General features: G+C 41.5%; 1 protein-coding gene and 1 long non-coding RNA gene across 3 annotated transcripts in view; one reads left to right on the top strand and one right to left on the bottom strand.

The window, feature by feature from the left end:
- The window catches only part of TOX3 (TOX high mobility group box family member 3), a 91,429-nt gene extending 85,874 nt beyond the window's left edge, over nt 1-5,555 (bottom strand). The window contains exon 1 of one of the 2 annotated variants that reach the window (XM_005289800.5): nt 4,632-5,555. In XM_005289800.5, coding sequence (XP_005289857.2) covers nt 4,632-4,733 — 102 coding nt within the window. In that variant the 5' untranslated portion in view covers nt 4,734-5,555. The remainder of the gene's footprint in view (nt 1-4,631) is intronic. The other variant, XM_005289801.5, reaches the window with a different exon arrangement.
- A 1,067-nt stretch (nt 5,556-6,622) lies between these two features.
- On the top strand, nt 6,623-12,285 carry LOC135975601 (uncharacterized). Its single transcript, XR_010592548.1, has 2 exons — nt 6,623-6,690; nt 8,124-12,285. It is a non-coding gene; the product is annotated as an uncharacterized LOC135975601 (long non-coding RNA).
- Nucleotides 12,286-12,532: the final 247 nt, after the last annotated feature.

Below are 12,532 nucleotides of genomic sequence, written 5' to 3'. Positions count from 1 at the left end.
GATAAACTCATTGTTAAACCCATAAGTTACAAGATATTTCAGCCCAAAAGGTCAAACTCTGGCATCGAAATATGGATTTTGGTGCCTAAATGTAGGCACCCAAAGTTGAAATTTTTGACCTTCAAGAGCATCTGTATGGAATAAATACACTGTATTTCAATAAAAATGTAAACTGTTAAATAATACAGCAAATTTTGTTCAGTTCTAATATGATAACTCACTTAAGCACCAGGAGAATTTTTTTTGGTTTTTTTTTTTTTTTTAAAGCACCATGAGAATTGTGGCTGCTATACAGACTTCCTTATTCTCTATGACAAAAAGTTCCATAAACATTTTCAGTTCAAGGCATGTAATCTATTCAATAACTGGAAAAAGTTTATTTAGAAAAAAAAACACATTATACTATAGCCTACATCCAAAATTACTTTCTATCAGCAGAACCATAAAAGGGAGCAAGACAGAAGCAGAATGTGTAACAGCTGGTGTCTTTCAACTTTTAATAATTTTTTTACAACTCTTTTATGGTGATTTTTTTAGTGCATATAAATATAACAGACCTGAACTAGAATGAGGCATACTGCAGTCCCTCATACAATTCTACCAAATCAGAGATGGGTCTCCTCCTTGAGAACCACCAGCAGTCCTAACACACAGAGGGGCAGGTTATGTACTTTGATTACCCAACTACCGTCACAACTGTATGGAAAATTTATGAATTACTGTCCCAATCCTGAAAAGCATTTAAGCACATACTTCACTTTAAATATGTAACTAATCATATTGAAGTAAATGAGATCTAGTATAGACCAGATAAGGCACTGGTCTAAATTCTTGGTTCTATTCCTGGCTATGCTGGTGACCTTGGACAAATCACTTCACCTTTCTGTGCCTCTGTTTCACCTATTGCTCTTTAGCTATTTATTTTGTAAGCCCTTTGGAGCATACTATGTGCTTGTACTGTGCCTCGCAAAACAGAATCCTAATTTAGAAATATCTAGAAGCTACTATAATACAAATAATAATACTTGGACTATTCTAGTACTTGAAGTTAAACTTGTGCTTAAATACACTGCAGGAGGGGCCTATCTCATTTCCAGAACTAATAGTCTTCGAAATCAAGGTGCTACCCCTTGGAAATAATTACCACAACACTGAGTAACCAACAGGGTGACATTAAGCTTGAGAATAGCAACTTTTAGAGACTGTTCTGGTGGAAGAAATCAAGTTAGCCTTCTTGTGTACTGCATACCTGCAGATTCAGGGTTAGGTTGTGACGTTTATGCCAGAGCTCTGTTTAGGGGTAGGCAGAGTCACATGGCCTCCAGAGGAGGGACAGAGAGATTGTCTCTTAGGCGGAGGGTGAGAGCATTATGTTAGAGTGAGAATTCTGCTCCAATGATTATCTTTATAGTGTATTTACCCAACATCAGTGCTTGTGTTGAAATTTTTAGACATCATAACTCAACAATTAATTTGCAGTGGCTGACTCATGAATCGTCAACTACACTTTTTAATCATACTGGCAATATTTTCATAGAAACTGTGTTGTTTATGCAGTGATATGTTCCAACATGAAACCATTTTACTTGTAATCACACCATTTTTTCCACAGCAACTCAATTGTCACAGGTAATGTCATTGGCACATTACAAGAAGAATATGAATACAGAGTGTAACAATGAGGCAGAGTGGTCCAGTGGACAGGGAACTCAGCTGGGAGTCTTAAAGACCTGGGATGAAACCATGGCCACATTGAAGTCAATAGGAGATGTACCATTGACTTCAATGGTGCCAGGATTTCACCCTTGAGTTATATGCTTTCAATTGAGCCCAGTGACTAAAATAGTTTATTTTGCCTAAGCATATCTGGGGGAGTGGGAGGGGGAAATGCTTCAAAACTAAACTTAATAAGAAAAAAATATATGCATCATTTCAAGTTAAGGCCAGAAGGGCTCATTGTGATTGTCTAGTCTAACCTTCGTTTGTGAACTCTGTTTTTAAGGGGTGGGGAGTATATTTTCCATGCAGGAGAGTAACTACTAGGTGAGCTATTTAGTATAGGTAGAAGTCGAATCTAACTTACTATAGAACAGGAGCCTCCCTTCTAGGAACTCAATCAGAGATTGCACTTCTGTTCTTGAAACACCTGCACAGTATGCTATTGCTTTCCAGACTGATCCTTACAGGAAATGATACCTACCAATCCCAATAACATCTCTAGGAACTGTGGGTGCACACATCCGCTCAAGATCAGGCCCTTAACATGCAAAGCTTTATCTGTAACAACTCACACAATGTAGATCTATTACAAGTTTTCCTCTGATCATAAAAACGTCTTCTGCTATAGGCTGAAGCTTGGCCTACTAGTCTTTACCAAAACTGTGTTAACAAGTACAGAAAAATGGAACTTGCATTAGGTTTTCCAAAAATCTTACAGGTCAAGAAGTTGGTTACTTCTAATGTTTGCTGCATATGTGCACTATTTCCTTTCCTGCCCACAATAAAAATGTATTGAGTATGGTGATTTTAGATGTGAACTTTATGTGCATGTGCACCAACTGAGTTTACACAACAAACTTCTGGTTTTGGAGCTATTCAAGATTTTGGATGTAACAATCACTGAGTCAAAAAGAATTTACACAGTATCTGTAGTGGCTCCTGAAATAAGTACATGAGGTGTATAATACATAAAAATGTTAATGAATAAATAAATTTATGTCAAGTAAATTACTCAGGTTTTCAAAATTAGTTGGTGTACCAAACAACAGTGCATATTTACTAGGCATTTTAGCATTTCTGAAGCCTTTAACAGCATTCAAAGCTTGACACTCATGTTATCTTCATTCACGTTTTCTTTTAATATTAACTATTAACAAAGCAGCATGCCAATATTCTCCGTGTTGGATTCGCTGAGAGCATGCGCAATGTGTGAGTCATGTACATTTCCCGGGAAGTCTGTTCTACATCTCCCAGTGAAAGTATATCTAGGATTTGAATAGCAAGGCAGCCCCCCAAAAAAGCACTCACAACCTTCAACATTGCAGCAATTGAAGTTAGAATTATTATTTGAAGAGGAATAGAAAAGTATACTTGTGATATCCACTTGTATGTTATTTTTTCATGAGAAAGTTTCTCCATACTCAAATATTGTTCCATCCATTTATTTTAATCCCAAATTATTTCTCCCTTAAAGTGATCTCTGTGTTTCCTCAAACTTTAAGGAGGCATTCACAAAGGATTCTACAATCAGAGTTAACGTAAGTTAACACTTCGTGCAGCACCCTTTCTTTCCCCAACATTTCATATAGTACATCACAAAAGGCCCCAGAGGTTGGGCAAACACAGCACCAGGAAAAACACAGTGTGAAAGGGATCTTTATGTGCATGTGAGAGGGCCCAGTGCTAATAGCTCAATGTGCTATTGACACACAGCAGTGCAAACAGCTAAGTCTTTTTCAAAATAGCATGAGTCACAGTATCATTCTTAAACTTCACATTTTCCAGATTTTGGTAATTTGTGAAACAAACTGTCTTGATATTATTTAAACACATATTTTGTAAATAAATTGAGCCACTGGGTTCCAGAGTGGTAGCCGTGTTAGTCTGTATCAGCAAAAACAACGAGGAGTCCTTGTGGCACCTTAGAGACTAACAAATTTATTTGGGCATAAGCTTTCGTGGGCTAGAACCCACTGGGGAACATCATCTCCTTCTGACTAGCAACTTCTGTTCTGAAATCCATACAAGCCACAAGAAAGGTGTGAAAAACAAATACAGTAAGCAGTACTGCAACTTCGTTGACAGTATCCAAATCAAAATGTTTATTCCCTTTTAAAGTTAGCAGCTGAGGTACATAAACCTCTAGATAATCCTCCACTTTGTAATAATCCTTTACTTAGAGACTCGATAAAACTGATCTGAAATAATCTGAAAGAACGAGTTATTAGAATAATGTCTTTCTTTCCCCCACAACAGAGATGCACTGTCTTGAAGCACCATTTCCATCCGAACACTGCTATAACATAACACTGGGAGCAGAAGTGGGTCCAGCCCCTGGAAAACTTCAGAAGTGCTGGCCCTGGATAGAAATCCCACTCTGCTACTACGGACTCAAAGAAGCTGTCCATTGTTCCCGACATGCGGGGGGAAAGCAGCGCATCTGAAAGTTATATTTAAAAAAAAAACTAAACAAGATCCTTTACCCAGATGAAAACTTGGTTCCTTAGTAATTCTCTTGTGGCCAATGAAACGCTACAAGCGGTAACATGATGTAGCTGTTCAAAGTGTAACACATTTGCGTTTACAGATGTAAATGCACCATTACAAAGCTGTGCCTTTCAGACTGGGGGGAGATGGAAATATTCTCACAGAGCAAAAATCACAGCGGCTCTCTCCATCAATGCATGCCGGGGGGAAAGTGAGCATTTAAACTTTTTAAGGACATTGTGTCCCATTTCGCAGTTTCGAAAAGTAAGTTTTAACCTTCTGGATCAGTACTTAAAATCCCCACCTCCTGATATATATATATATACACACACACACACACCGGCATACACCAAACTCTAATACATACAGAGATAAGCAATATAACAGCAACCTGAAGAATAATGAATAAGAACAGAAATGTTCACCTTGTTGTAGCTGTAGTAACCCAAACACTGGGCAAAGTCCAGATTGGAAGGGTCTCCGGGAAGAGAGCTGCCAGCTGCAGCTGGGTAAAATCTTACATCCATGCTGGGGGTGGTTTTGGTCCAAGAAGTGCACTTCGAGAAAAGCGCTGGGAGGTTATAACAGATCCACCTTCAGTTCCCTTCCCTGGATCTCTGCTTCAGGGAAAGGACCAAGTTGCTGGAGCTAGCGAGGGAGCCGAATCTTCCTTTGAGGCAAGGGGGACAGACAAGGGAAGGGACCGAGGGAGAGAAGAAAGAGGCGGTGGGAAAGTGCAGGTAAACAAGGGAGAGGGAGGAGGTGGAGCAGCCCAGGTAGGTGTCTCTCTCTGCCGGGGCGGGGAGGCAGGAGGGGCTGTTATTTTTTGAAAAAGCTCAGTGCCAAGCCACAGGGTTTGCCTCTGCCTTCGGGAGCAGCTGTACACAAAGAAGCCACGCGCCCGGCGCTGATACAGCAGCGGCTCTCCCCGCGGCGCCCTGCCTGCCCCAGGAAGGGGCTCGCCGGCCAGAGGGGGAACAAAAGGCTGCCCCGCTGGCTCACCCCTCTGCCCGCAGACAATCCAAGCCTGGCTGCAAGGCAAGCGGGAGAGAAAGAGCTGCCCAGCCCCGCTGTCCGGGAGGGGGGTGAAGCCAGGCTGGGTGGGGTGAGGGAGGGCGCTGGAGAGGGGGGAGGGCTCCCACCCCCCTCGGCTACACTGAGGGGAGTTCAAAGTGCTGGAGAAGCAGAGGAGCCGCCGCTGCTGCCGCTACTGGCACCGCTCCCCAGGAGGAATGAATAAGTGAAGCGGGTGGAACAAGGGACTGGGGCCCCTCCCCGCGCCCGCGCTCCCACCCCTCCCACGGCGAGCAGCTGGCGCTCCCTGCGCCCCGGCTGCCTGCCTGCCTGCCAGCCAGCGCTCCTCCACACGGAGCCCGGCGCGCACTCGCCGGGCATGCCCCCGTGCGCACGCCCCGCCGGACTACAGCACACTGCGCGCGCACCGGGGGACAGTGCGCACGCACGCACCCATGCGGAGCACGCACACTGGGTGCACACTCGGTGAGCATGGACAGGGTCAACAGGCTGCACAGACACCTGCACACCCACAGCTACATACAGAGCGGAGACCCAGCCAAAAAGTGCACAGAGGACACTGCACATCCATCCCTGGAGTGCCTAGGCAGTGCCACACAATGTTTGCACAGCTATACACACCCCCTGCTCACAGAATACAGTGCGTGCACTTACCCCATCCAATACCAAGTGTGGAGTGAAAGCCCAGTGCTTGCACACAGTCACATATAGAGGGTACAGCACATACCCCATGTGCACGCACAGTCACAAATACAATGCACAGGGCTTAAAGCTATAGTTGAAGTGTTATATAAATGCTTAAAATATTAACAATGCGCACACAAACAGTGCCCAATGTGCATACTGTGAACACATAAATGCACACATGAAGCAAAGTGCATGCAGACTGGACACACAGCTACACATGCAAGTGTACATAACCTACTTAAGGTAAACATTATAATGCAAAGTTCATGCAAAGTGTACAATGCATGCATACACACACATAGTGAACAGTTTGTACATATATACACACATGCCTACCCCTCCCCATTGCTCTGATCGATTCTCCCCTTTCCCCACATATATTCCTCAGTTTCCCTTAATCCACATGCCCATGTCTTCTTGAGTCCTTCCTGCTCCTCCGTTTCCCCCCTTGTTTTTAGTTGCCTTGTATTCATCCACCACTCTAGGACTCCCAGAGCAGACTGCAGTTTCCCTAGCAAGATCTACTCCTTCTTTCCTTCCTCCTCAACACTTTCCATATCTTGTATCTAGAGACACAAGACCATTATTCACTTGAAAAAATTCTAATAATTTTCCATACTATTTCCTTTAGTTTGTTTTCATTTGACAAACTTTCTTTCCTTCTTACTTATTTTTGGTCTTCTTTTGTATTCAAAAGGTATTCCAATAACTGGATGTAACCGGACCTTTCAATTCCTGTCCTATTTTCTTGAAAGATTGTAGGTGAGTAACTTCCACCACTGCATTTTTTTAAATTGCAGCTTATTTTGTAATGTACTTTATTGATTCATAGTGATATCTTGCTAGCTGAACCTGGAAGTAGAAGAAAGAAAAAGATTCTGCTAGCATAATATCACACTAAGGCTTTAAAACATAATAGCCTGCCCACAAAAGCTAGCTAGCTCTCTCACTCTCTCTCTCTCTCTCTCTCAAATTCTTTGGAAGCCAATGTGAAAGGGAGAACAGTAATCCAAATATGTTTACTCAACCATAGTCACCACATTATTGGATCTGCTGTCACAATAGAGATCTATGGAGGCTTTTGTATCCCAAAAATGTTAGCCACAGAACTTTTAAACAAGACCCTGTATGGTAGCATTCATATTTCTGTACAGTTGTTGTAGGAGGGGACATGTCTTATACATCTGCTCATTTTACCCTTCATAAAACCAGATGACAGAAAAATAAAGGGTGCTTGTGACCCCAGACTGTGAAGGAGCCAGGACAGAGAAAAGATGGGTCTGTGGATCCAAAAGAAGGCTGCCCCTCCTCTCCTAACTTCCAGCAGTTAGGAAGCCGAGGCAGCCTATCTTTGAGCGTAGGTCCACCCTAACACCCAACTGCAAATCCTTAAAAACCCACCACCAGTAGAAACTGGCCAGATGTGTGTCCAAAGGTCCTCATCCTCTTGAGAAGAGAGAATATTCCTATACACGTTGCAGTTCTTGAAATGGTATTGTGTTCATAAGGCTTTTAATACCATTTAAAATAAACAAAGGATTTCAGCACAAAATATATGTTATACAAAGAAGTGCCTAGATAATTTTTAAAACATGTTCATTTTGAAAGGCTCCACAGAAAGAGGCAGCTGCAGACTTTAGGGTCCAACAGGCTAGTGTCTAAATCTCCTAACTTACAAGAAAATTTAGATATGTACAATTTTCTTGCACTTTCATGGGTCTGAGGAAATGAGGGAGAGACATCTATGTGGCTGAGTCCTGAATGGCACAATTATAAGAGATACCCATACAACCAGAACCCTAGTCCACCAATTAAAATCTCTTGCACAGTCCAAACTGACAATCCTCCCCATTATATCATTTCATAACCAAATGTAGGCAGGTCTTATATATATATATATATATATATATATATATATATGTACGTGTGTGTGCACGTGCGTGTGTAAGAAGATGTTCAATTTTGTATTGTATAGGCAGATTGGGCTGTAAACTGTAAATGACATGACCAGCACCAATCATGATGTGTCCTAAATTAATTTTTGCAGATACCTGAAAGACACACGGGATTTTAAAAAGGGAATATTGTCGCAATCGTGCTCTTACCATTTTAATATTTGTTACATCCTGTGGCTCGATTCACTCCTGCTAGCACAGGGAAATCCAAATGACAGCACCCATGATTCCTTCTCATAGAGTCGACGTAAGAGGAAAACCTTTAAGCTCCATCTGGGATACCGTGGGAATCAGCACATCACCCCAACAAACTTTCCATAGACTCTCTTCAGCCAGAGCCATCAACATGTTGACTGCAGACATCCCAGGAGAGGGGAGGTAATGGTTGCCTTGAGCCACTGCAACCTCCCAGTTGAAAGACTCCAGTGCTGAGATCCCTGCACCTTATTGTACGCTGATCACAGAGAGGCATGGCATGAGGCAAAAAATATATAATATAAAAAAAAATACTGTAATCAGCTTCAGGTTCAGTCAGTGTCTACCTACTTCAAACCTCCAAAGAATCAAAATTAACAGTGTAACATAAGAACATAAGACTGGCCATACTGGGTCAGACCAAAGGTCCATCCAGCCCAGTACCCAGTCTACTGACAGTGACCAATGCCAAGTATCCCAGAGGGAGTGAACCTAATAGGTAATGATCAAGTGATCTCTCTCCTGCCATCCATCTCCACCCACCGACAAACAGAGGCTAGGGACACCATTCCTTACCCATCCTGGCTAATAGCCATTAATGGACTTAACCTCCGTGAATTTATCTAGTTCTCTTTTAAACCCTATTATAGTCCTAGCCTTCGCAACCTCCTCAAGCAAGGAGTTCCACAGGTTGACTGTGTGCTGTGTGAAGAAGAACTTCCTTTTATTTGTTTTAAACCTGCTGCCCATTAATTTCATTTGGCGGCCCCTAGTTCTTATATTATGGGAACAAGTAAATAACTTTTCCTTATTCACTTTCTCCACACCACTCATGATTTTATATACCTCTATCATATCCCCTCTTATTCTCCTCTTTTCCAAGTTGAAAACTTCTAGCCTCTTTAACCTCATATGGGACCCGTTCCAAACCCCTAATCATTTTAGTTGCCCTTCTCTGAATCTTTTCTAATGCCAATACAGTATATCTTTTTTGAGATGCGGAGACCACATCTGTATGCAGTATTCAAGATGCGGGCGTACCATGGATTTATATAAGGGCAATAAGATATTCTCCATCTTATTCTCTGTCCCCTTTTTAATGATTCCTAACATTCGGTTTGCTTTTTTGACTGCCGCTGCACACTGCGTGAACGTCTTCAGAGAACTATCCACGATGACTCCAAGATCTCGTTCCTGATTAGTTGTAGCTAAATTAGCCCCCATCATATTGTATGTATAGTTGGGGTTATTTTTTCCAATGTGCATTACTTTACATTTATCCACATTAAATTTAGTTTGCCATTTTGTTGCTCAATCACTTAGTTGTGTGAGATCTTTTTGAAGTTCTTCACAGTCTGCTTTGGTCTTAACTACCTTGAGCCATTTAGTATCATCTGCAAACTTTGCCACCTCACTGTTTACCCCATCTCCCGATCATTTACGAATAAGTTTAATAGGATTGGTCCTAGGACTGACCCTTGGGAAACACCACTAGTTACCCTTCTCCATTCTGAAAATTTACCATTTATTCCTACCCTTTGTTCCCTGTCTTTTAACCAGTTCTCAATCCATGAAAGGTTTCAGAGTAGCAGCCGTGTTAGTCTGTATCCGCAAAAAGAAGAACAGGAGGACTTGTGGCACCTTAGAGACTAACAAATTTATTAGAGCATAAGCTTTCGTGGACTACAGCCCACTTCTTCGGATGCATATAGAATGGAACATATATTGAGGAGATATATATACACACACATACAGAGAGCATAAACAGGTGGGAGTTGTCTTACCACCTCTGAGAGGCCAATTAATTAAGAGAAAAAAAACGTTTGAAGTGATAATCAAGCTAGCCCAGTACAGACAGTTAGATAACAAGTGTGAGAATACTTACAAGGGGAGATAGATTCAATGTTTGTAATGGCTCAGCCATTCCCAGTCCTTATTCAAACCGGAGTTGATTGTGTCTAGTTTGCATATCAATTCTAGCTCAGCAGTTTCTCGTTGGAGTCTGTTTTTGAAGTTTTTCTGTTGTAATATAGCCACCCGCAGGTCTGTCACTGAATGACCAGACAGGTTAAAGTGTTCTCCCACTGGTTTTTGAGTATTTTGATTCCTGATGTCAGATTTGTGTCCATTAATTCTTTTGCGTAGAGACTGTCCGGTTTGGCCAATGTACATGGCAGAGGGGCATTGCTGGCACATGATGGCATATATCACATTGGTAGATGTGCAGGTGAACGAGCCCCTGATGGTATGGCTGATGTGATTAGGTCCTATGATGATGTCACTGGAATAGATATGTGGACAGAGTTGGCATCGGGGTTTGTTACAAGGATAGGTTCCTGGGTTAGTGGTTTTGTGAAAGGATCTTCCCTCTTATCCCATGACAACTTAATTTACATAAGAGCCTTTGGTGAGGGACCTTGTCAAAGGCTTTCTAGAAATCTATGTCCACTGGATCCCCCTTATCCACATGTTTGTTGACCCCTTCACAGAACTCTAATAGATTAGTAAGACATGATTTCCCTTTACAGAAACCATGTTGACTTTTGCCCAACAATTTATGTTCTACGTATCTGACAATCTTATTCTCCCATTACTAACACCTGCCTTTTCCTAATGACTGGAGTTCCCTCCCCTAGAGAGGTAACCTCAGTGCGAGAGGATACCCCATCATCATCTGGAAGGAGGGTCCCAACTATTGGAAGGTTTCCCTCTGCTCCCATTGACTGCTCTCCTTCCCTGAGCCTTTCATTCTCCTTAACAGCGCAGGGGCTGTCTGATCAGAGGTGGGACAAATCTACAGTGTCTCAGAAAGCCTCATCAACATACCTCTCTGCCTCCCTTAGCTCCTCCAGTTCTGCCACCCTGGCCTCCAAAGTCCGTACGCGGTCTCCTAGGGCAGGAGCTCCTTGCACCGAATGCACACATACGCCACCCACCTACAGGGCAGGTAATCATACATGCTACACTGAGTGCAATACACAGGATAGCCCCCACTCTGCTGCTGGGCTTCTGCCTGCATTCTCTCCTATAGCTGCCTAGGTTACTGACAGGGTTTTTGTTTAAATCAAGAAGTTGTGATTATAGTTTAGTTTAAAGGTTTTAAAGAATGGCAAGTGTATCTCGCCTCCCTTCCAAACTCCCTCTCAAAACTCCCTGTTAGCGGCCCCTGTTCACAAAGCGGCCCCTGGTCGCTTGCTCACGGCTTTATATACTTGATGCTGGAAGCAAAAAATGGTTGAAATGTGTATGGTGTGTATACAGTGCACTGATGCAAAAATATTTACCATGTAGCAAAAATATTTACACTCATGAGACAAATAAGTCATTTGCAAAATGAAAAAAATAGCAGAAGTGCAGAGCCTATTCCAGAATTTATACAACCCTTCAGAATGTAAAATTTTATTGGAGATCTCATCCACAAACAACATTGACAGAAAAATGATAGGAAGACAGGGATGGCATTTCTAGAGGAGAGAAGAATTTTGTATGAGGCTTAACAAGTGCAAGCACCAAAATCTGTCTATTCACTTGGAGGCTATGCTCCTGGAAGACATTTATGCAAGGTAGGAAAAGTTGCTTCTTAGCTGTGACTCCACACATTATTTATGACAAGCAGTTTTTCTGAGAGACTATCAGAAATCTGAGTGCCTTATTCTGTTTTTATACAGTTTTTATTAAGTCAATGTATAGGCATATTTCCACTGAATACAATGGGACTTGCATAACTAAGGTGAGCATGATTTGTCCCCAGGAATCTAATTGTTTTTCGCTAGAGTTGACCGAAAATTTTCCAATGGAACAGGTCTGCTTCAACTAAATTTTATTTATAAATTATAATGCAATTTTCACTTTTTAAAAATATTGTAACAAAATATTTTGATTTTATTGAAATAAAACATTTCAATTAACCTGAAAGAAAAAAATGTTCAAAGATTTTGTTTCACGGGAAATTTAGAAAATATGGCTTTTTGCACAGAATAAAAATTCCAGTTTTCGACCATCTCTAGTTAGTCACAGGATGTAGGTATGAATTTCTAGTGACAGTTGCAATTGATCAAGTGAGAGCAAAGGACCATTTTAAGGTGAAAGGAATGGAAACTAGGATGCATGCTTATTACCTTTCTTTTAGAACAAGCATTACTTTTTGTATGATATTGTTCCATAGAGATATTGTTCCATAAAGAATTTAACAATTTTGAAAATAAAACAGGTATGTAAGGGGTTTATTTTCTCAACATCTCTTCAAGTTCATTCACTTTATGAGATAAATCAAATAATTCCTGCTACACTTTTAATGGCCACATACACAGCCAAGCCATATTGATCTCATTGGTTTATCTAAGGACATAATGTGGTCCAGAGCGTTTCTATCATTTTATATATTTAAGGGGGCCCAGTAAATTTCACTTTGGTTATTCACTTTCATATCCTCTAACAGAACCATGGCTTTGGAA

Source organism: Chrysemys picta, chromosome 14 (assembly GCF_011386835.1).
Source record: "Chrysemys picta bellii isolate R12L10 chromosome 14, ASM1138683v2, whole genome shotgun sequence".
NCBI classification, from domain to species: domain Eukaryota; kingdom Metazoa; phylum Chordata; order Testudines; family Emydidae; genus Chrysemys; species Chrysemys picta.
Note: the sequence above shows the minus strand (reverse complement) of the source record. Positions and strands in the feature narration are given on the sequence as shown.